At 45.6% G+C, this 25,153-nt stretch overlaps 2 protein-coding genes across 3 annotated transcripts in view; one reads left to right on the top strand and one right to left on the bottom strand.

Moving 5' to 3' along the window:
- ELF5 (E74 like ETS transcription factor 5) overlaps positions 1-25,153 on the top strand; it is a 231,034-nt gene that overhangs the window by 44,078 nt on the left and 161,803 nt on the right. The gene's annotated exons all lie outside the window — the stretch shown is intronic.
- Positions 1-25,153, bottom strand: part of NAP1L4 (nucleosome assembly protein 1 like 4) — a 41,149-nt gene that overhangs the window by 3,170 nt on the left and 12,826 nt on the right. For both annotated transcript variants that reach the window (XM_056527717.1, XM_056527718.1), the window contains exons 3-13: positions 24,036-24,135; positions 18,625-18,766; positions 17,254-17,346; positions 14,560-14,679; positions 12,137-12,208; positions 11,640-11,779; positions 10,148-10,293; positions 5,520-5,539; positions 4,462-4,581; positions 4,071-4,100; positions 980-1,036 (exon numbers count right to left, since the gene is read on the bottom strand). In XM_056527717.1, the coding sequence (XP_056383692.1) occupies positions 980-1,036; positions 4,071-4,100; positions 4,462-4,581; positions 5,520-5,539; positions 10,148-10,293; positions 11,640-11,779; positions 12,137-12,208; positions 14,560-14,679; positions 17,254-17,346; positions 18,625-18,766; positions 24,036-24,135 (1,040 nt within the window). The remainder of the gene's footprint in view (positions 1-979; positions 1,037-4,070; positions 4,101-4,461; positions 4,582-5,519; positions 5,540-10,147; positions 10,294-11,639; positions 11,780-12,136; positions 12,209-14,559; positions 14,680-17,253; positions 17,347-18,624; positions 18,767-24,035; positions 24,136-25,153) is intronic.

Genomic DNA, 25,153 nt, shown 5'->3' with positions numbered 1-25,153 from the left:
CATTTTCACTCACTATTCTGCTGGTGAGGTCACTGTATATATACATTACATTACTTATCCTGTACTGATCCTGAGTTATATCCTGTATTATACTCCAGAGCTGTACTCACTATTCTGAAGGTTCTGCGATTTATACTACAAGATGTATTCTAATTCCTAGTTCTGAATTGACACACACATTATATATAAAATATATATATATATATATAATATATATATAATATATATATAAAATATATATAAAATATATATAAAATATATATAAAATATATATAAAATATATATAAAATATATATAAAATATATATAAAATATATATAAAATATATATAAAATAAATATATATAAAATATATATAATATATATATATAATATATATATATATATATATATATATATATATATATATATATATATATATATATATATATAGTTTTATTATAATTTTTAATATAAAATATATATGTGTTTGTGTGTAGGTATGTATGTATGTATGCATGTATGTATATAGCATGACTATTAGGCACTATTTTTCCTCTTTTGGTGTAGTTTCGCTCTACAGACCAACAACAAAACTCTAAATTTCATGATTTCAGACAGCGCCCCCTTATGGACAAGGCAGCTAACAAGCAGGCAGCTCATGCAGTACAAAGAACATTGTGACACCAAACTTAATCACAGCCATTAGTTGGATTAGGGAACGAATATTTGCAGAATCAGACACATTTGCAACATTTAAGAGGATTTTCTAGGCTATGCTAACAATTGTAGTCTACACATGTACAACTCTATAACTGTGCTGAGCATTTCTATGAAAGATTGTGCAATATCTCTGAAAAGATTGGGGTAAGGAATACAGGGTCTTACTCGGGATCACCCACACTAACCACCTGTATATATTCAGGTTAGTGGGGTGAATCCATTTGTCTGCTTTCCAATAAGACTAAAACAATATGACACCCACGGCCCAGTAGAACTTACTTTATCAGCATTTGGCTCATCCTCCTCTTCCTCACATTCCTCTTCTCCTTCCATTTCCTAAAATCAGAACAGACACGAAAATGAACGTTCAGACTGTAAAACAGTGTTTTCCAACCAGGGTGCCTCCAGCTGTTGCAAAACTACAACTCCCAGCATGCCCGGACAGCCAAAGGCTGTCCGGGCATGCTCGGAGTTGTAGTTTTGCAACAGCTGGAGGCACCCTGGTTGGGAAACACTGCTGTAAAATAACAAAAATAATCAGTTTAAGGGGTTGTTCCACCAACAACGTATCATCCCTGAGGTGGTCAAACCTGTGGCACTCCCAGTTCCACAGGAAAGTCCCCAGTCGGACATTAAAATGGAGCTTTGGTCATGCATGCTTACTGCTACACTACTTATTGCCTAAGGGACTCCCAGAGATAGCAGAGCACTGTACTCGCCCATTTTCAGCGCTCCCTTTGATGGTAAATGGAGCACCAAGCCACGCTCATTCTGATGGGAGACTAACCAGAGTCGGACCCCAATGGTCCGAGAAGACCAGAACACTCAGAACTGGAATGGAGGGAAAAAACTAAAAAAACAGGGAACCCTGCAGAGGCTCCCAGGTACGGGGCACAGGAAGGTCCCTCTAGAAGACTGTGTTGTCAGTGTTGCACAACCGGGAAGGATAAAACACACCCTTCCAGGGAGATTGCGCCAAGGGAGGAGGAGAGCAATGGAAGGACCCAAACAACAGATTGTGGCTAGACTGGCTGTCGTTGAGCCAACAGAGGAGAGTGACAAAGCAGTAGATAACCAAAAAAACAGGAGGAGGAGGAGAGAGATGGCTCCATCTTGGCAGAAGATAGCGCTCGGCTAAATAGTCCCCCTAGTGGAGGGGAAAAACAAGGGGTGGTTGAGAGAAAACTCAGGCACCGACCATGCCACCTCCCTGATCCTCGTATCCCCTGTGGAAGGGGGATTGACAAGTGCGCCTGGTACTGTCGAAGCTGGGAAAGGTCTCCCTACGGTAACGGGACAAAGTACTGGGTGGAACTTCACATGGAAGGAGTCACCGGACTGCAGTCGTGGGACTGAAAGCCATGCAGACAGAGTCTGGCTATCTGGCACAGGGACCATGGCCAAACCGGGTCCCACATTCCGAACCACACACTGAAAGTGGCTACCAGCCTTAAGCCATGAGAGCGGCAGGCATGTGGAGAGGTACCTGGTAAAGTAGGGAAACCCACAAACCAGCATGTGGCGCATTGCAGAGGGCCCATGGAGCAATATGGGGAGACCCACTCTGAACTACACCTAGGCAGTGGGTGACCTGAACTTCCGCCATGCTGTGGGAAGTGTATGCTAGTTGACCCGACGTAGCAGTAAACTACGAGGACAGCTGTCCGGCTGTCTGGTGGAGGATTCCTGAGCACACAGGAACACTCCTTCGAACCCTCCCACAGACAGTGGGGCACAGGAGTGCGGCCAATCTTATGGGAGACCCGGTGGAGAAGGAGTCCATGCAGACTAGTGACTGGCTGCAGTCCCTTGTGCCTGCAGGAATCTTCTGACAGAGTCCTCACACCACGTGGTATGGGAAGCCACAGCAATGCACGCGGCAGCCCAGAGATGGGAGACAGACAGCGGTGGAAACTGTGCAGACAACGGTCTTGTGTAATGAGTGACCCTCCAGGTGGTTGTGATAAGGGGAAACAGTCAGATAGGCAATAACTGGGCCCCTTTGAGGCATGTGGAAGGGCTGTGACGCCTAGAAGCCATGAATAGAATCCCAGTCACCCTGGGAGATTGAGGGAGGCTTAGGAGCTTTGGATTGTATCCCTTTCGCCCTGCATAGGGTCCACAGGACACGCCAGATCACTCCACCGTACACCGCGCACTGGCATTGAGGTACCGGAACTTCAGGCACAGATACATCAGCCCTTGGAGAAGTGACAGGCGGGAGAGAAAACCATGTAGACCACTGTCTGACTTACTAGTATGGGTCCATGTAGACAACGGTGCACTCCAGTGGTCACCTCACACTAGTATTGGGGGGGGGGGTGTTACCGAAATCCAGCCGCGGATGCGGCAGTTGTGAGATGAGTGACAGGTGAGACTACTGTTTGGCCCAATGAGAGCAGGTGCAATCCATGGCCATGCAGGGACACTTCCACGGAGACCTCGCACTGGAAGTGGGGATGTGGAACAGCAGCCGTGGATGTGACAGCGTGTGGAGGAGGGAATAATTTATGTACACGTCAAGAACACCTGCGTACATGGCAAACATGTCATAACAACTGGTGGTAGAGGAGAGACAGTCCTGACTTTAACCACGGTATCTTCCAAGGGATCATGAGATCCCTGGCACGAACCCTCTACAGCGACTCGCGTGTCTCTACCAGAGTGAGAACCCTGCAAGACGCTGGTGGAAGGACGGAGCAAGATGCCGCAGGTGGCGCCCATCATCAGATCTGCGGGTAACCCGCCAACTGCAGGAATGATGCATTGGGCGCTCAAACCTGGAGGGGAGGCTAAGATAGCGGGGCGAACAGGGGCAGTGGGGGACCCGGACCCAGGGTACAACCTCCAGGCGCTGGCAAAAAGGGGTTAACAGTACATACTCTATGTCTGTGCCCCTTCATCACATATGAGGGAACAGGTAGCGCCATGCTCCTGAACCCCCACCTGAAAAAGGGAAACAAAAAAAAGGAGGGGAAAAAAAAAAAAAAAAACTACAAACTAAACAGCCCTTACTAGAAAATAATAAAAAACACCAGGTCTGGGGAGCTCCCAGACCTGTCTTGCCTCCTACTGACACTAGCTAAAACTGATAACCTCACTTCCAGTGGGTGGGTATATCCTGCCAGGGAGGAGCCGACTTTTTCCTAGTGTCAGCGCCTCCTAGTGGCAAGAGCATATACCCATCAGTATAAGTGCCCCCAATGAAGAGCGACAGAGAAATCTAGTTTGCTTAAACGTATGTATTTAACTTCCCTGACAGCAACATGAACACTTGGTTAAGGTACTGCAGAACACGGGATGTCCAAACTGGATAGCCCCTTTAAGAGGGGAAGAAAAAATAAATAAAAAAAATAAAAAAAGAACCTACCTCCTCTTCTCCTTCCTCGCCCTCTTCAAACTGCAATAAAAAAGAAAAATAATAATTATATAATATATAAATAATATAATGTCTCATTTCAGCATTACAGCGTTTCAGCTCCTCCTGGAGCCTTTTTCAAGCATTGGACTGGATAAGTAGTGCTGCTTTATTTTGGGATAATATATATTTTAATAAATAATAATTTAAACACACACACACATTTTTTATCTCTCTCTCTATATCTATCTATCTATCACATGTAACTCCAACCAATGATTCATTATACATTATCTATGCTACAGAAACAGAATGGGGTCCAGCTCCTGGCACCCTATCTCTGCCTTGACAGTCATTCTGTAAAGGGGTCTCTGAATGAAGAATTTGGTGCACAATAACATACACTGTCCTCGTCCTCAATGGCTTCTCCAGTGAAATACAGAACGGCTCGCGGAACTATTCTCTCCCTGAAGAAGTGGCCGAGTTCAAAGTCAGCCGCTAAAGAATTCTCCATTTCTTCATCCTGCAGCAAAGATCACATTAGGTCGTCAGTGAGACAAACTTTCATTGAATAGCCGGTTCACATACATATTTATGCTGTATCCGTTATTAGCACTTATACTAGTGTTTTCCAAACAGTACGTCTCCAGCTGTTGCAAAACTACAACTTCCAGCATGCCCGGACAGGCAACTAGTGTTTTCCAAACAGTATGTCTCCAGCTGTTGCAAAACTACAACTCCCAGCATGCCCGGACAGCCAACGGCTGTCTGGGCATGCTGGGAGTTGTAGTTTTGCAACAGCTGGAGACTTACTGTTTGGAAAAAACTGACAAGTACGCACACACACCTGGTCCCTAGCTTAAAAGGGGTACTCCGGAGGAAAAATTTATTTATTTATTTTATTTATTTTTTTTAAATCAACTGGTGCCAGAAAGTTAAACAGATTTATAAATTACTTCTATTAAAAAATCTTAATCCTTCCAGTACTTATGAGATGCTATATGCTCCAGAGGAAGTTCTCTTCTTTTTGAATTTCTTTCCAGTCTGACCACAGTGCTCTCTGCTGACACCTCTGTCCATGTTAGGAACCATCCAGAGCAGGAAAGGTTTGCTATGGGGGATTTGCTCCTACTCTGGACAGTTCCTGACATGGACAGAGGTGTCAGCAGAGAGCACTGTGGTCAGACTGGAAAGAAATTCAAAAAGAAAAGAACTTCCTGTGGAGGACACAGCAACTAATAAGTACTGGAAAAGTTTAAGATTTTTTAATAGAAGTAATTTACAAATCAGTTTAACTTTTTGGCACCAGTGGATTTAAAAAAAAAAATAAAAAAAAAATGTATATATTTTATCTATCATTTTCCACCGGAGTACCCCTTTAAGGATGAACCTCTGACAAAAATATAGGCTAGTTTAAACACTATTTATCTGTATTATACAACATGTGCTTTTCTCACTTACCAAGTCTTCTCCGTCTCCGGCTATATAGAAAAAAAATAAAAATAAAAATTTAATAAATAAATTTTAAAAAATAAAATAAAATTAACACATGTACAAATATATGTAAAGCATCTATGTATTGTAATTTACACATTAACACAGTTGAACACTTCTCTACAAGACCTGGACAGCACCATACACTTACATTAGGAGTTGGTTTACGTGGCACAGAGTCGGGAGAGAATACACGAAACTTGCTCTTTTTCCGGCATGTTTTCTTGATTAGATGGGGTCTGAACACTCAGACCCCGACCGATCAAAACATTTAAAAAGGAGATTATTTTAATACTTACCGTAAAATCTCTCGAAGGATCCATTGGGGGACACAGACCGTGGGTGTATGCTGCTGTCTCTAGGAGGTGTGACACTATGGCAACAAAAAAAGTCGGCTCCTCCCAGCAGGATATACCTGCATCCAGGCCCTGAGCTAATCAGTTTTAGTACCAGAGCAATAGGAGAAGACCTACAGGTCAAGGAAAAAACACGAACTGTCCGAGAACCAGAAGAAAAAAATATAACTGAACACACCCTCGGACAGAAAACCAAAGAAACCCAAAAGGGCGGGAGCTGTGTCCCGCAATGGATCCTTCGAGAAAGATTTTACGGTAAGTGTTAAAAAATCTCCTTTTCTCTATCGGCTCCATTGGGGGACACAGACCGTGGGACGTACCAAAGCCGTCCCTTGGGTGGGCAGAAAATCAGATCAGATCAGCACTTTACGGCCCAGACTAGCATCAGCCGATGCGAAGGTATGAAGCCGGTAGAACCTCGAGAAAGTGTGGAAAGACGACCAAGTAGCCGCCTTGCAAATCTGCGAGGCCGAGGCTTTGTTCTGGAGAGCCAAGGATGCCCCAACAGAACGGGTAGAATGAGCCACAACCCTGAAGGGAGGAACCTTCCCCCTACAGCCATAGGCTTCCGAAATGGCAGACTGGATCCACCGAGAAATGGTGGCCTTGGAAGCAGGTTGTCCCTTGCGACGACCTTCCGTGAGGACGAAAAAGGAATCACACTGACGAAACGAAGAAGTGATAGAGAGGTAAGACCGAACAGCCCGAACCACATCCAGTTTGTGGAGTAAATGCTCCTTAGGATGAGAAGGAGCGGGATAAAAAGGACAGAAGAACAATGTCCTCATTGAGATGAAAGGCCGAAACAACCTTAGGCAAAAAGGAAGGATCTGGCTGGAAGACAACCTTGTCCTGGTGAAGCACCAGAAACTGAGAACTGCAGGAGAGAGCTGCCAATTCAGACAGACACTCTCCAAATGGAGGTGATAGCAACAAGAAACGCCACTTTCCAAGAAAGGAGGCGCAGTGACACCTCCCTAAGGGGTTCAAAAGGTTCACCTTGGAGGACACCCAGAACCAGATTCAAGCCCCAAGGGGGAGAAGGTGACCGATAAGGAGGGGCAGCATGTGCCACTCCTTGAAGAAAGGTCCGGACATGAGAATTAGAAGCCAGAGGACGCTGGAAAAGAATAGAAAGGGCCGAAACCTGACCCTTAAGGGAACTGAGAGACAACCCCAGTTCCAAACCTGACTGCAAGAAAGAGAGAAGACTGGGAACAGAAAAAGTAACAGGAGACAAAACCTGAGCTTCACACCAACGAAAATAAGACCGCCAAGTACGGTGGTAAATTTTTGGCGAGGAGGGTTTACGAGCCCTGAGTATTGTGCGAATGACTTGGGAAGAGAAACCGCGGGCTCTCAAAACCGCGGTCTCAACCGCCACGCCGTCAAATGCAGCGACTGTAAATTGGGGTGGCAAAGAGGACCCTGAGACAGTAGGTCCGAACGAAGTGGCAGGCATAGTGGAGCGTCGTCCAAGAGCCTGACCACGTCGGTGTACCACGACCTTCGGGGCCAATCCGGAGCTATTAGTATGGCGGGAACGTCCTCCGCTTTGAACTTCCTCAGAACCCTGGGAAGGAGCGGAAGGGGAGGAAACAGATAGGGCAGAACAAACCCCGTGAAAGGAATCACTAGGGCATCCACAGCTAGCGCCAGGGGGTCCCGGGACTTCGCCACAAACGGAAGGATCTTCCTATTGTGCCGAGACGCGAAGAGGTCCATGTCTGGAATGCCCCAGAGGTCGCAGAGCTGCGCAAAGACCTCCGGATGCAGAGACCACTCGCCGGGGTCGGCCGAGGACCGGCTGAGGAAGTCCACTTCCCAGTTGAGCACACCCGGAATGTGAATCGCCGAAATGGCCGGAACCTTGTTTTCCGCCCAGATGAGAATCTTCGTCACCTCGGCCATGGCTGCTGAGCTGCGAGTGCCACCTTGCCGATTTATGTACGCCATGGCGTTGTCCGACTGGACGCAAACAGGGTGGAACTGAAGCAGGGACTCCCAATGAAGAAGGCAAAGAAGAATCGCCCTCAGTTCCAAGAGGTTTATCGGAAGAAGAGCTTCCCGGGGAGACCAGAGGCCTTGAACCGTCCAGTCCCTGAACACACCGCCCCAGCCTGACAAACTGGCATCCGTTGTAACCACCTGCCAGTGGAGGGGAAGAAATGATCGCCCCTGAAGAAGAAGGGGGGAGCGGAGCCACCAGAGCAGAGACTGACGGATCCGACGAGGGAGAGCAATCTTGCGATCAAGAGACAGAGGAGATCTGTCCCATCGAGAGAGAATCGCCAGTTGAAGGGGACGGTAATGAAACTGGGCAAAGGGTACGGCCTCCATGGCCGCTACCATCCGACCCAAGACTTCCATGCAAACGCGGATGGAAACTGGGACCTGGGCCCGAAGGGAGCGGACTCCTGACAGGAGAGTCAGACGTTTGTCCGGCGGAAGGCAAATCCGGGCAGAGGCCGTGTTGAAGTGAAGTCCCAGGAAGATAAGAGACTGAGTGGGAGAAAGGACAGACTTGTCCCTGTTGACCATCCACCCGAAGCGATCCAGGGTCTGGAGGGTGAGATCCACATTCTACAGGGTCTGGACTCTGGTGGGAGCCTTGATGAGAAGGTCGTCTAGGTAAGGGATCACTGAGACTCCTCTCGACCGCAACAGGGCTATCACTGGCACAAGGATCTTGGTAAAGACCCGAGGAGCAGTGCCCAGACCAAAGGGGAGGGCTACGAATTGAAAATGCCCCTCTGGAACCACAAAACAAAGGTACCGTTGATGGCCGGGAAATATTGGAACATGGAGGTAGGCATCTTTGATGTCCACCGAAGAAAGAAACTCCCCTTGTTCCATGGATGCCACTACTGAACGGAGAGATTCCATTCGGAAGTGGCGGATGAGAAGATGACGGTTGAGACGCTTGAGGTCCAGGATTGGCAGCACCGAACGGCCCTTCTTGGGGACCACAAAAAGATTGGAATAGAAACCCCGAAAACGCCTACGCAATGTTTGTGCCCCCTCAATAGCAATGGGGAAACAGTGAGCCGCAGTTCCTGTGTCCCCACCTCAAAATGTGAAAGAAAGAGGAATAAAAAACTAACACATTCCCTAACTTAGGAAAATAAAAAAACATAAGAACTCCAGACCATGTCCACCTCCTTTAGACACTAAGCTAAAACTGATTAGCTCAGGGCCTGGAGGCAGGTATATCCTGCTGGAAGGAGCCGACTTTTTTTGTTGCCATAGTGTCACACCTCCTAGAGACAGCAGCATACACCCACGGTCTGTGTCCCCCCAATGGAGCCGATAGAGAAATGTATTTTTTTCCCATGACCTTGTCCATTTAAAGGAGTAGCCCAAAACTACTCCTGCAGGAATAGGGGATTAGTGTCCGATCGCTGAGACCCCCGCGATCTCCCACCCGGCACCCCGGCTCTCTGCAGGAATGCAGTGTGCCGACCAGGGCACAAAGCTGTGGCCGATACGCACCCCCCTCCATGCATCTTTAAGGGAGAGCCGAAGACCCGAATACTGGATCTCTGGCTCTCCCATAGATCTCTATGGAGGGTGCGTATCGGCCGCAGCTTCGTGTAGTGTTTGACACACTGCATTCATTCACAATCGGAGGCATCTTTTGGCATATGGTTTTCAATATGGTTTAAAATTTAAAGGGGTATTCAGGTGGAAAATAATTTATTTATTTATTTATTTTTTTTAAATCAACTGGTGCCAGAAAGTTGCACAGATTTGTAAATTACTTCTATTAAAAAAATCTTAATCCTTCCAGTACTTATTAGCTGCTAAATACTAGATGAAATTATTTTCTATTTGGAACACAGAGCTCTCTGCTGACATCTCTGTCCATTTTAAGAATTGTCCAGAGTAGGAGAAAATCCCCATAGAAAACATATGCTGCTCTGGACAGTTCCTAAAATGGACAGAGATGTCAGCAGAGCGCACTGTGGTCATGATGTCAGCAGAGAGCTCTGTGTTCCAAAAAGAAAATAATTTCCTCTGTAGTATTCAGCAGCTAATAGGTACTGGAAGGATTAGGATTTTTTAATAGAAGTAATTTACAAATCTGTTTTAACTTTCTGGGACCAGTTGATTTAAAAAAAAAAAAAAAAAAAAGTTTTCCACTTGAGTACCCTTTTAAAAAGGTATACGGGAACTGTATTGAAAAAACGTGGTGTGAACCCAGCGTAAACCAGTGGACTGGAGGCAATGGGAATTTACCTTTGATTGGACTGAAGAAGTTGAAGAAAGACTCATTGGGAACTTGTTTTGTGATCGTCCGTACGGTGCCGCGTCCCTTGTGCTTCTGCTTCTTTTTAATGGTTTTGACTGTGACGTTCTTGCCTTTTTTCCAGTCAATAGTGCACCTGTGGTGAGAAGAACGAACTGTGTGAAATACCTTCCATCTATACTGGGAAGAGTCACTTATGTACTGGGTGTTGCAGCCCATTCACTTTAGAGCAGATCTAATCAGGTCTCCTATAATACTACATAGAAGGTTTGCAGAGGATAGGGGGGGGGGGGGGGGGGGATTCTGAGCTTGGTAATTCATTGTATTCATTAATCATTTTTATTGTAAAAAAGTTGCTTAAATAATGCCAGGAGACAGGAGTAATGCTTCTCCCCGCCTCCTTTGAGAGCTTGAGCGCAATGGAAAAACGCCATTACCAAAACACATCTCTCTGCAAATATGGCACCTATTTATGCAAGTTACCACTCTTTACAGCTATTCACCAGCACTATAACCCAGTATATTGGGTTAAAGGGGTACTCCACCCCTAGACATCTTATCCCCCATCTAAAGCATAGGGGATAAGATGTCTGATCGCAGGGGTCCTGTTGCTCGGGACCCCCACAATCTCCCTGCTGCACCCGGTTTTCGTTTAGAGTTGAGTGCAGTGCCGGAGGCTCGTGACGTCACGGCCACGCCCCCTCAATGCAAGTCTATGGGAGGGGGCATGACTGGCGTCACACCCCCTCCCATAGACTTGCATTGAGGGGGCATGGCTGTGACGTCACGAAATCCAAAAAAGATTTCTAATATACTTTGGTTAAAAAAAAAATTAAAAAAAGTTTTCTATGTTTTATTTGTGCTTTAAAAAAGCTCAAGAGCTCATTTTCCCCCCATCTTATACACAGACTTAGGACCGAAGTCCAAACACAGGAAGTGCAGCCTGGAGTGCTGAGGGGGGTGTGTCCAACCAACAGCATATGGCAGTGAAGTGTGAGAGGAGCTATGATTGGATGAGGCTGGACACCCCCCCCCCCCCCTCAGCACTTCAGGCTGCACTTCCTGTGTTTGGGCTTCGGTCCTAAGTCTGTGTATGAGATGTAGGAAAATGTGCTCTTGAGCTTTTTTAAGCACAAATAAAACTTCATTTAAAAAAAAAAAATGTTTAACAAAGTATATTAGAAATATTTTTCATTTACCATAAGGAGGAGTGCAATAGCAAAAAATTTAAGGAGTTATGCAGAATTGGAAAAACAGAGCCGATTTCTTCAAGAAGCAGCACCACACCTGTCCTCAGGGTGTGTGCGGTATTGCAGATCCATAGAAATGACAAGTACCAATTTGTAACACTACACTGACCCTGGAGGAAAGGTGTGGTGCTGTTTTTGAAAGAAACTAGCTCTGTTTTTCTATTCCTGGATAACCTCTTTAGTGCGTATAACTAGCTCTACAATGAATCACAGTCGTCTTAAAACATCTTACCCCTCACAGTCCACAATTTCAGGGCCTTCGAATGAAAAGGGATCGGTAGAGTCCGGCTCTGACTTCATCTTGTAGGTTTTTGTCAGGACCTCATTGGTGAAATAGTCATTGGGTTCGAAGTGGAATTCTAATGTGAAAGACTGCAAAATAAATAAGGAGATTTTTGTTTTCTTACCGTAAAATCTCTCTTTCTCGGAGGATCCATTGGGGTACACAGACCGTGGGTGTATGCTGCTGTCTCTAGGAGGTGTGACACTATGGTAATAAAAAAAAGTCGGCTCCTCCCAGCAGGATATACCCGGTTATCCGGATGACTAATAGCGGATCTTGTAGGCAAAGTGACCAAACCTAAATGTCCTTATAATAAAGTTGTAACCAAAGATTATAGATCTGGACACTGACCCATGATTTAGGCCTGCAGACTATGTTACTAATATTCATAACCAATGCCCTAAAAACCAATTGTGGAAAAGCTACAACGATCCCCGACTACTCACCATTGGCTGCCCTGGCTCAGAGAATTTCACTTTTACATCCAGCAAGTGCTTTAATATTGGTTCGTCGTATTCCTGTAAGAACAAACGTATGAATTAACTAAGACATTATTGTTCATTAAACTTAAAGAAGTACTGCAGCCATAGACCCTTATCCTTTAACCTGCAGATAGGGGATAAGTGTCTGATTGCAGGGGGTCCGACCACTGGGATCGGGCATTACCGCAGCTAATGCGCGTGTTGTCGACCTCACTGAAGTCTACGACACCTCCCCCCCCCTCCATACAGCTCTATGGGAGAGACGGGGATGCACGAGCGCTGCATCTCTCTGATACATGGTGGCATTCTGCACAGGAGATTGCGGAGGGGGGGGGGGGGGGGTCCCCAGTGTTGGGACCCCCCGCAATCAGATACTTCTTCCATATCCTGCAGGCAGAGGATAAGTGTCTACGGCTGCCCATCTCCTTTAACCCCTTAAGGACATTGGAAGTAAATGTAAATCATGATATGCTGGTACTTCGCGCACCAGGACGTCCATTTACGCATTGTACATAAAGTGAGCACAGGAGCCGATGGTCTCTTAATGTACTGCAGGTCCCGGCTGCAATCAACAGCCAGGGACCTGCCGGTAATGGCGGACAACAATGATCCTGATGATGCCTGCCATTAACCCTTTAGATGCCATGTACTGATCACAGCATATGCAACAATGCGGTGGTTCTGCCGACTGAACGGATCACCCGTTTGTTTTGCGGTTAATTTCAAATTACAACTGGTTACGCAAAAAAACCAAGTCCTCTGTAGATGGAAAATTAAAAAAGGAGTTATGGCTCTAAGAAGACGAGGAGGAAAAAAACTAAAGTGCAAAAATAAAATTGGCTGTGCTCTCAAGGCTAAAATTGGTTATGTCCTTAAAAGGGGTACTCCGGTGGAAACCTTTTTTTTTTTTTTAAATCAACTGGTGCCAGAAAGTTAAACAGATTTGTAAATTACTTCTATTAAAAAATCTTAATCCATCCTGTACTTATTAGCTGCTGAATACTACAGCGGAAATTCTTTTCCTTTTGAAACAGAGCTCTCTGCTGACATCTCTGTCCATTTTAGGAACTGTCCAGAAAAGCATACATGTTTGAAATGGGAATTTTCTCCTACTCTGGGCAGTTCCTAAAATGGACAGAGATGTCAGCAGAGAGCACTGTGCTCATGTTGTCAGCAGACAGTTCTGTGTTTCAAACGGAAAAGAATTTCCACTGTAGTATTCAGCAGCTAATAAGTACAGGAAGGATTAAGATTTTTTTAATAGAAGTAATTTACAAATCTGTTTAACTTTCTGGCACCAGTTGATTTAAAAATAAATAAATAAATACGTTTTTCACCGGAGTACCCCTTTAACTTTCTGTCAATCGTTGATTTTAAAAAAAAATAAAAATTAATAAATAAAAGTATTCCATCGGAGTACCCCCTTTAAGGGGTTAAAAAGCGATTGCCTCATCCTGTCCGTTGTTTTTTTCCAGCACACTCTGGTCTTTGTGCGGCGGCCAGGAAAGGTGTTAAGTAAATAGTGTAGCTCGTGGAGATACGTCGTTTGCGTAATTCCTAATAAAGTCAATTGGTGCTATGCAAATTACTTAACTTTCCCTGCTTCGGCTGCTTTCCCTACCACCACAAAACAGGGTGGAAAAAGCCAACGTACAAGATGGGACAACCTCTTTAAAAGGAGTACTCCGGCGCGCACTCTTTTCCGTCCGGGCTGCAAAATAAAAGAAAACGCACTCTCTCTTACCTGCCAACGAGCCCCTGGTGCTCCGGTACAGGCGTTCGGTCCCCGGGCTGTATTCTTCTTACTTCCTGTTAGCCCGGCACGTCACACGGAGTTTCAGCCTATCACCAGTAGAGGCGGGACATCGCTGCGGCCGGTGATAGGTTGAAGCTCCGTGTGACGTGCCGGGCTAACAGGAAGTAAGAAGAATACAGCACGGGGACCGAACACCTGTACCGGAGCACCGGGGGAGCGTAGGCAGGTAAGAGAAAGCGCGTTTTCTTTTATTTTGCAGCCCGGACGGGATAAAAGGAAAAAAGTGGGCGCCGGACTACTCCTTTAAAAGGGGTTTTTGTATCCTAACGCCCTACAATTTCAATAGGCTCCAGTTGATCTCAAATAATCCTATAGTGAAGAAGACCCAAAAAGGGGCCAGCACCTGAAATTTCACAAAGTCATTATGCGTTAAGTCTATAGAGCAGTGTTTCGCAACCATGGTGCCTCCAGCTGTTGCAAAACTACAACTCCCAGCATACCCGGACAGCCTTCGGCTGTCCAGGCATGCTGGGAGTTGTAGTTTTGCAACAACCGGAGGCAGCTTGGTTGGGAAACACTGCTCTATAGAGTGCCATGGATTTAATCAAGGTATAAAAAGGAAACGTCTTACCTGCAAAGATATGTTTATCATGTCTACATTCCTAAATATTGTGAGCCAGAAGTCAGGGATCCCCTTGGCATCTTCTGTATTTGGGGTTTCTGATATGGTCATTTTTTTTTTCACGTCTTCCTAAGAAAAATAAAGAATAAGAATAGGGATTTAGTGTTACTGTTGAACACACATTACAACATTGTTATAGCTGCCACGTTTATTTTTCTCCTTAAAGAGAGTAGCTCCCACCATTTATATAATTTTATTTTCTATCCCTACCTATTGCTAATCTATCCCTAACATCCCCGCCTTTAAATTTTTTATTTTTTTTTCCTACCTTCTAAACGGCTTCTCTTTTGCTGCTCACTGGCTGAGCAGGAAGCAGACATCCCCAGCAGGCGCAGTGTCACAGATGCCTGCTGGGCTCCGACTTCCGCCCTCACCTCATCTATGCTACGCTCCTGTCAGGAGCACGCATAGATGAGTGGCCAATAGCACGGCAGGCTGCTCCAGGGTCTCCTCCTCCCTGTTCAGCAGGTCATGTGCTACCCAGGGAGGAGAAGTATAGGAGCATCGCCGGATCTGCCGTGCAAGATATCCCTACAGAGACCCAGGTACAATAAATAATGGTTGGTACAGTCCTAGAGCATCAGCGCGGCACTGATATTATGTGCGCGCGCTGCCTCCAGACTGTACATGGCGGGGACGGGCTGCGCGCGAGGCCAGTGAGCCAATGCGCGCAGCCCTGGCATTCACCGGGCTCCCTCCCGCCTGTCTGATTGACAGGCAGGGAGAGAGCGCAGGCTGACGGAATTCGGACCGATTGCCTGGCCGGGATCGGTCCGAATTCTGCAGTGGCACTGCAGCCGGCCACTAGGAGGGAGAACCCTAGTGGCCAGATTTCAAATAGAAAATACAATATTTTAAAAACACAAAAAAAATTAATTTATATCAGAGATATGTTGTAGTACTTAAGTACTACAACATATAAAAAAAATAAGGGTTAATGACAGTGCCCAATTAAAGGGGTATTCCGCCCATAGACCTCTTAGGCTCTATCCAAAAGATAGGGGATAAGATGTCTGATCGCAGGAGACCCGCTGCCCCCCACGATCTCTGTGCAGCACCCGGCACCTCGCAAACCTCAGAGTTTCCAGGACTGGAGACATGACAACCCCCCCCCCTCCATTCATGTGTACGGGAGGGGCTACAACAGCCAACGTATAATCCCCCTCCCATTGACATAAATGGAGGGGACGTGGCGTGACATCACGAGGGTCACGTGACGTCAGAGGTTTCCAAGACTGGAGCAGCGGCCCGGCACAGAATACTGGGTGCTGCACAGAGATCCCAGTGGCGGGTCCCACACAATAAGACATCTTACCCCCTTATCTGTTTTATGCTGCAGCGTTCAATGAAAACTAAATTACTGAACACCGCTTCAAATTTGCAGCATCAAATACACAGAAAAAAAACTGTACATGTGAATACACCCTTAAGGAGCTACCCCAACATGCACAGTTACCCCCTATTTACAGGATAAGGGATAACAAGCGGATCAGTGGTGTTTCTGACTGACAAGATCCTAATCCTGAGAACAGAAGAAAACTGTTCACAAAACAAATGAAGCTGCAGCACAAATGTACGGCCAGCGCTCCATTCATTCTCTATGGGGTTTGCGAGCATTGCAATTCTCAGGATCAGCAATGATCCCAGTGTTAGGATACCCCTTAAGTTTACCCTGGAGGAGCTGCTCAAAAACACACGGCAGCCGAATTACCAGCTCACAGAAGATCCAGTTGCAGGATCGCATTTAAGCTTTGACTTGAGCATTTACTGTACAGGCTATGTAGAGCCATAGAAAATCAGCAGTAAAAACCTAATTGAACAGCAAGGGCTCATTCACACTACACATTAACTGTGTGAAATTGGCCTTAAAGTGTACCTGTCGTTTACAAAAACTTTTCATATAAATGTAGATAATACTATATGTATATTTGTAATATACATTAAACAATTTGTATATTTTGGGGTGAAAAAAATGCTGTCTCTGCAGCTATTGCCTGTTTGTCTCTATGAGGAGTCCAAATACAGGAAGAGAGGGAGGGACAAGCAGGGATCTGTGTAGGCTCCTGGCTTGTCAATCATCCTGCTTTGTGAGCCGGGAAGGGGGGGGGGTCATAGAGCCTCACTGCGCGGAGCCCTGTTTATCTACCCTCACTTCCTGTAATTGGACTCTATAGAGACACACAGTCAATAGCTGTAGGGACCAAAATATACATATAATGGTATTATACAGGTACACTTTTAGAGATATTGTGCAGAAGCTTTCTATTGTTCTCAATGGAATTCTGCTGCATCATTTACACTATGCAATTTCCACAGGGGACGTTCCGCCCTGGAAAATTCCAGACCCTAGACTTGAATTAGTTCGGTGGAATCTGCTCTAAAATGCATTGCCGTCTATGGAGAAGACACATTTCAGAGCAGTCCTAGTTTTGTCGGCGGCCACTTCAGACAAAATCTCCATCAGAATAGCTCCCAAACATTGCAATAACTCTGACAGCGGAGAATAAAAGACATATACTAAATTCTGGATTTTTAGGATTTAATTATGGGTAAAGGAAAGGAGAGAAGAAAAAAAATTAATAAATAAATAAAAATCTCCATACCGCTAAATGAAGTGGCGTGATTAACTCTTTGGTTACTTACAGATAATTTGTCTTTGTCCTCCTCTTCCCCTCCGCTGTGCCATTCACACTCTGCATCTGTCGGCTCTTCCTGTCCCGAAACCACAAGACTCCTCTGCAAAATAAAAATAAAAATTCCCAATCGGCATCACAAAGTAAGGTCTGTGATGTTCTTGGGTCTCAATTATTCTATTTAAAGGGGTTATCCAGGATTAGAAGAACATAGTTGCCTTCTCTCAAACACAACACCGCACCAGTCCTCAGGTTGTGTGTCATCTTACAGCAGCCATCCCGGCCTGATCACCACATGGTTAGAAGCGGTGATTGGAGACACATAGGGCATAAATGGTGAAGCCCAGGCACCAAGGGCGGCCATTTACACCCTACATCCTCTAAGGGTTGAACACATGTGTGTATATGAAGGAACAGTCAGGAGATCTACAGGGATTCGGCCACTACAACCCTGTTAGCTCTTTTCCAGGGCAGCAATAATTTGTTCCATTTTTGGCTCTTACAAAACCCCAGTATTGCTATTACGAGATAACTAAGGTTTGTCATAAAGACATTTATTAGTAGAATATGGCACTCTCGATCAAATGTTTGTGCACAAGTAGGATCCCACTCCTTTAAATCCTAAGACAGAAAAAACTTGGCACTCGGTACTGCGAATGTGTGATTTCTTTCATGTGCAATACACAAAATAGATAACATTTCGGTTAGGGATTGACCGATTATCGGTTTGACCGATATTCACGATTTTGGACGTTATCGGCAGTTACCTTGCCGATAATCGGTATAAGTTTTCGGCTATCGGCCTGAAAGGTCACTGATTATCGGTATCGGCCGTAAAAAAAACGATATCGGTCAATCCCTAATTTGGGTCAAACATTGACCATCAGTTCCAGGATTGCTGCGGAGTCTGAGTAGGCAAAAACGGCCTAAAGCCGTGTAGAAGGCATATGAGGAGCGACCTCAGTCGCTCCTCATATGCCTTCTACACGGCTTTAGGATGTTTTTGCCTACTCAGACTCCGCAGCAATCCTGGATCTGACGAAGGTCAATGTTTGACCGAAACGTTCTCTATTTTGTGGATCACACATTCGCAGTACCGAGTGCCAAGTTTGTTCTGTCTTATGTCATACTGACATGTCAGAAGTGTTTATTTGCTGGGAATCTGCGTTCTAAGATTCTATCATTATTGAAGCAGCGACCCAATTGGTTTGAGCAAGTGACAACACTGTTAAAAGACCCCAGAGCCTGCAGAACTTCATAGTCTGCTCTTATTGTTATCAAACACATGAAAACTATTTACTGCTGAAATTCACATGCAGTCTATGAGTTACATGTAGCCGGCCTGGAGAGTATCCAGCACAGGATAATGCCCCCTACATACCTTCTCGAACAGGGGCTGGTACAGAGCTGCATACTTTCTTTCCAGCTCATGCACCTCCTCGTAGAATTTCGCTTCTATGTGTGCACATTTCTCCTGAAGTTGCTTCAGCGCATTGATTCTTCTCTTTACTGCTTTCGGTAAACTGTTTGAGGGAAGATAAAGATAAAAAATCTCTTTCTCATAGCCTTCCATTGGGGGGGGGGGGGGGGGACACACAAGGATACCATGGATATATGCTCTTGCCACTAGAAGGCGCTGACAACAGGGAAAAAAAAAAAAACACGTCTCCTTCCTGGCAGGATATACCCGGCCACTGGAAGTGAGGGAATCAGTTTTGTCACAAAGCAGTAGGAGAAGCCGACCAAGAGACAAAGACCGAAGTAGGGAATCGACCGATTATCGGTTTGGCCGATCTTCACGATTTTCTAAGTTATCAGTATCAGCAATTACCTTGCCAATAATGCAGGCGCTTTAAATCAATGAACTGCAGCGGCTTTTGCTGGGCCAGAGACCGCCGCCGCCCGCTTCTCTCCCCCGCCTGTCCTGGGGTCCTGAGTCCAACCACTGCCGCTGCCCGATTGCCTCCCCCTGCCTATCCTCTGGCCAGAGACCGCCGCCGCCCCATTGCCTCCCCCCATCCCCGGTTTTATAATTACATGTTCCTGGGGTCTGCGCTACTTCTGGGCTGTTGCTGTGCGCTGCACAATGACGAGTGATGTCCTCAACGTGACGTCACCGTCAGTGGCCCGGCGCACAGTGACAGCTCAGGATGCCGCCGGAGCCAGAGGTAGCGCGGACCCCGGGAACAGGTAATTATAAAACCGGGGATGGGGGAAGCAATGGGGCAGGGGCAGTGGTTGGACTAAGGACAGGCAGGAGGAGAGAAGCGGGTGGCGGCAGCGGTCTCTGGCCCCGCAAAAGCCACTGCAGTTAATTGATTTATAGCGCTCGCTTTAAATCATTGATCTGCAGCGGCTTCTGCGGGGCCAGAAACAGTTCACCAGGGTATACCCGCACACACACACGCACCCTCATTTTACCAAGGATATTTGGGGGGATTCAAATGCACGGAATATCGGTATAAGTTATTAGCCATCGGCCTACACAGGTTATCGGTATCTGCTCGAAAAAAAAAAAAAAAAAAAAAAAAAAAACAATAATCGGTCTATCCCTAGTCCGAAGGACCCTAGAAAGGTAATCCCAGAGAAACACCCAAAAACCGGAAAAGGCTATCCGGACAAAGAATGAAGACATGTATACTAGATTTATAGGGACAGAACATTGATCCAGGGATTTATTCTGATGCCATATTTGGAGTCGGGAAGGACTTTTTACCTCTAGTGTGAGGTTTTTTTTTTCCTTCCTCTGGATCAACTCAGTAGGGACTCATTAGGGATATAGGTTGAACTTGATTGACTCTGCTCTTTTTCAACCTTCTTAACTATGTTACTATGGGTGGGTGCTGTGTCCCCAATGAAGGCTACGAGAAAGATTTTACGGCGAGTACAAAAAATAAATAAATAAAAAAAAAAATTTTTTAAAAATTAAAAATGAATCGCCTTTTTTGGTCGCTTTTCATTGGGGGGCACAGAGACCATGGGACGTACCAAAGCAGTCCCTGGGGTGGGAAGAACACCACCAGAGGAAGGGAGTCAGTCCGGAGACTGAACCCCAGCCGGGAGTAAGACTCACGGACGAGACCCTGGGCTAAAAAAGAAAGAAGCCGCTCACCTCTCCATACTCTATGTAGCTGCCATGATTCCTGATTAGTTGAGGTGCTACTGGGGCGTTGCTGCCGCAGACAAAGAACGTAGTAGAAGAAGAAGCTGCTCACTAGGAGCGATGGTCCCCCTGCACTTCCAGACACAAATGTGTGTAAAAAACTCAAACTTTTATTTCTTCCTTATTAAAAACATCAAGGTGGCAAAAATAGATAAGACCGACGCATTTTGGCTATGTAGCCTTCATCAAGGTCTGCTTGAACACTTGTAATGCCGAATAAATATACTAGTAAGTATAGATCTCCTCCCTCTTGTGCACATCCCTTCCTGTATCATTCCTGGATTTAACTCTAAACTCGCACATAATATCACAAATTAGAGAGCCATAAAAGGTACACACAAATATGAAAATGCATAATCTGTATGAAACTGCAAACAATGTGCTGGTTAATGAACCGTAATTAAAGGGGTATTCCGGGCAAAAACATTTTATCCCCTATCCAAAAGGATGGGGGATAAGATGTCTGAGAACCAGTACCTTGCGGTGAGTGCACACACACTTTCTTTTGTGTTACTAGTCGATACTTTACATTTAGTAAAGGCACCCCAGAGGAGTAACCTTCTATACTGACCGCATCATCCATACAGGTGAATTACCCGTTTAGTGTGCCCTCCCTTTTCTGTTCTATGTATTCATTCATTAGGGGGGGGACTTGGCAACATGGGGTATAACCACAACAGTATCGCAAGGGCAGAAAATATTGCTGGAGCAAAAGCCAGGTCAGAATATTTGTACTTGGGGGGGGGGGGGGGGGGCAAAAAGAACAGAACATCTAGATTTAATATTTCTATAAAAAATAACCCATTTTTTTTTCTACAGTTTTTTCAAACCAATTCAATCTTATCAAAAATATCATTATTGAGAATTTGTCTATTCTCAAACAGAATCCTTACCTGGGGGAAATTTAGATAATTGGTTTGCCGATGTGTGGCGAAGAAGAACATCACCATTGGCAACAGGATTTCACCTAGTTTTTTCAGTGAGGATAAGTCACAGGCCAATGCTATCTGGCTGAGATATGTGGGCAGTACACCCTGTGGTAAAACATTATGTCCTATCAAAACTCAACAAGTGGTGTCAGCAACTAATAATTGTGTTTTTCAAAACTGGGGAACACACGTGAGTCTCGGCATTTTAGGGACGTACATGATAGCAAAGTCCCACAAATGAAGGTCACACCAATAGAACAGGTTACCAAATCCCTGAGAGGCGGAGATAGAACACGTAAGTTACGCACTAGAGAAGTGTACTGGATCGTGAAGATGGCGACACGAGTACCTGAGGGACTTAACCAGAGGTCAGACAATGTTAATTTATTAATTATGGTTCATTAACCAGCACATTGTTATTTGCAGTTTCATACAGATTATGCATTTTCATATTTGTGTGTACCTTTATGGCTCTCTAAGAGGTGTGAATATAGAGTTAAATCCAGGAATGATACAGGAAGGGATGTGCACTAGAGGGAGGAGTTCTATACTTACTAGTATATTTATTCGGCATTACACCTGTTCAAGCAGACCTTGAAAAAGGCTACATAGCTGAAACGCGTCGGTCTTTGTTATCTATTTTTGCCACCTTGATGTTTTTAATAAAGGTAATAAAGTTTGTGTTTTATACATATATTTGTGTCTGGAAGCGCTGGGGGACCATCGCGCCTAGTGAGCAGCTTCTTCTTCTTCTTCTACCTGGGCTAAATGGCAACCGAGGCCTGGAGCTGAGTGTCCGGCAGTTCCCACTGTTCATGGAGATGGACTAGGACGCCAAGGAAGAGACTTTAAACCAACAGGCCACAGAGAGAGACAAGAAGGGGCGATGCAGAGACTCGATTGGCCAAACCAACCTGGAAGGAGGTAGGAAACAGAACCAGACAGACAGAGGGAGAGCTCGGTTGGGAACAAAGAAGACCCCATACAGAGGACCAACCAAAACCAAAGAACTTGGCAAGAAAATGCCAGGGAGAGCCGAAGGAGAGTCAGTCAAAGTGAAGAAGAGGAACTTCTGGAAAAGAGACGGGAACCATCTCAGGAGAGGCATAGTGCAGAAGATCCAAACCAAAAAGCTGTAGGCGCCAAAAAACACTGTCCCAGGAGCACAGCGTGAGCACCCAGGGAGAAGAGCGGACTCCGAGGACGCCACAAAAGCTGAACAGTGGGAAGAAACCACAGCCATGCTGCAGGTGAAAAATGGCCCAACTGGAAAAACCCGGTAGACAGACTTGCTATCCAAACCCGGAGTAAATAGACCCCGAAGGAGGAAAAGGAAAGTAAGGAGTAATCCGGAATGGAGACATGGAACTAAGAGACATCAGGAGGTGCCCCACCTTTAGGGGGAGGGGGGGGAACCCACAACCACGAAACACTCCAGGAAACATACTGCTATGTCAGGACAAGAAGAGCGGTACAGAATGACAGCCCCACAATAGAATCGTGGCGAAGCCTGGGCAGGGGCACTACACGTGCCCGGGACCGCAATCATCACGAAGGCCTGAAGGACTAGGAGGACCGACCCAGAAAATAAAAAAGGTGCACCACAACAGTCAAGGAGAGAGCCCAAAACAAGGATTAATTGGTCTTGGACCCAGCGGTCGTAGCAAACCAGAGCACCCCAAGCAACGTCTCGTCAGGACGGAAATGGAGGGAAAAGCAAAAGGGGACCCAGCTGGGACTCGCAGGCTCTGGGCACAAGAAGGTTACTCCAAAAGATCGGAGTGGCAGTGTAGCCCCACCAACACAGTGAAGGATGAGCACACCCTTCCCAGATATTGTGCCGAGGAAGGAAGAGGGCAATGGCAGACTGGCTGTCGCTGAGCTGTACATGACTGCATAAGCCCCTCCTACAAAGGAAAATGCCCTAGCTGCATGAGCAGCAGTAGACAACCAGAAACAGGAGGGGAGCCAGGCTGCAATAGAGAGCAGTAAGCACACAAGGAGAGCCGGGGGGAGGGGGGAGTTTAACAGCCGTGCCTGGCTAGACAGGCTTCCGCTGAGCTGGAAGAGAAATGGACCTGAACCAGGGAGTCAGAGGAGGGAGACTGGCCGTTGGTGAGAAACAAAAGGGGGGGGGGGAAAAAAAAAAAACTAAACAGCCCTCAATAGAAAATAATTATAAAAACAGACTAGGTCTGGGGAGCTCCCAGACCAGTTTCTTGCCTCCTACTGCTGACACTAGCTAAAACTGATTACCTCACTTCCAGTGGGCGAGTATATCCTGCCAGGGAGGAGCTGACTTTTTCCTATTGTCAGCGCCTCCTGGTGGCAAGAGCATATACCAATGGTCTCTTCCCCCCAATGAAGAGCAACAGAGAAGACCCATTTAGTTGTATTTTATGATCTCACAGTCATCTCCCCCTGTTCTGACCCCCCCCCCCCCCACATTAGGTAGAATCCCCCAGTAGGTAGTGAATCCTCCCTTTTAGGTAGTACATACACACACATTTTCTCTCTAATATATCTATATCTATCTGATTGGTGTTGGTTACTACCTGGAAAATTATATATATATATATATATATATATATATATATATATATATATATATATATATATATATATATATATATATATATATATATATATATATCCTAGCAGTTCTATGATGGATCTTGGTCACAGTACCAGGTGACTTACGTTTCAATATAGCTTGAAGGTGTCTGAGAGACGCTGTCAAGTCTTTCCTGAAGGGCAGCGAGGACCTGAGGATTCTGCATTATCTGATCTGCCAGTTTCTCTGTAGACAGAAATAGTAACGTCAGCAGCCATTACAACAGTACTAAAAATGTTTATAAAGGCGCCCACACACAAAAACAATGTCTGCCAATATTGACATTACTGGCCAACTTTCCTATATGCACGACAGTGTGCCAAATCTGCAGTGCAGCATAGGTCCATAGCAGTCTTTAGGCGCCATATTACTGATTCCTACAAGATGCATCCCTTTAATGCAGCGTTTCCCAACCAGAGTGCCTCCAGCTGTTGCAAAACTACAACAGTTGTAGTTTTGCAACAGCTGGAGGCACCCTAGGTTGGGAAACACTGCATTAATGGCTATAAGAATCAAGCAATAAATATGTCATCAATGGGGGCTATGAAAGGTGAAAAAGAAAAAATGTAATAAAAAAAAAATTAAAAAAAAAAATTAAAAAAAAAAACGGAGGCTGCTCAGCCCATTGTAGAAACAAGACCATATTGTCTGATATTGACTATGAATCTGTTACCATAACATTACTGACACATGCACAAGTACCAACACAATGTGAAGAATAATATATGAATAAAAAATGTTTAAAAACAAATCCTTCAAAAGGGTTAATGATAGCTGGACATTGATCGCTGACCTATGTTTACACAACTCACATTAACCACTATGATAGTTACGTAAACTGTATAATTCAGCCCACTCAGCTCCTTTCTGCTTCCCAAGCAACGCAGGCAGGATGGAGGTGGCAAAGGAATAGGGAATCGACCGTTTTTTTTTTTAGGGCCGATACCGATACTCTGGAGGTTAGGGCCGATAACTTATACCGATTATAATTATTTTATTTATATAGCGCCTACAGATTCCGCAGCGCTTAATTCTGGTAAGTTAACGGCTATTGACCTCCCCCCCCCCCCCCCCGGCGACACGGCTGCAGATCATTGATTTAAAGCGGGCGCTTTAAATCCTATGAACTGCAGCGGCTTTTGCTGGGCCAGAGACCGACGCCACCCGCTACTCTCCCTCTGCCTGTCCTGGAGTCCTGAGTCCT

The sequence above is a fragment of the Hyla sarda genome, chromosome 6, assembly GCF_029499605.1.
Source record: "Hyla sarda isolate aHylSar1 chromosome 6, aHylSar1.hap1, whole genome shotgun sequence".
Taxonomy (NCBI): Eukaryota; Metazoa; Chordata; class Amphibia; order Anura; family Hylidae; genus Hyla; species Hyla sarda.
The sequence above is the reverse complement of the archived record's forward strand: the minus strand, read 5'-3'. Positions and strand labels throughout refer to the sequence as shown.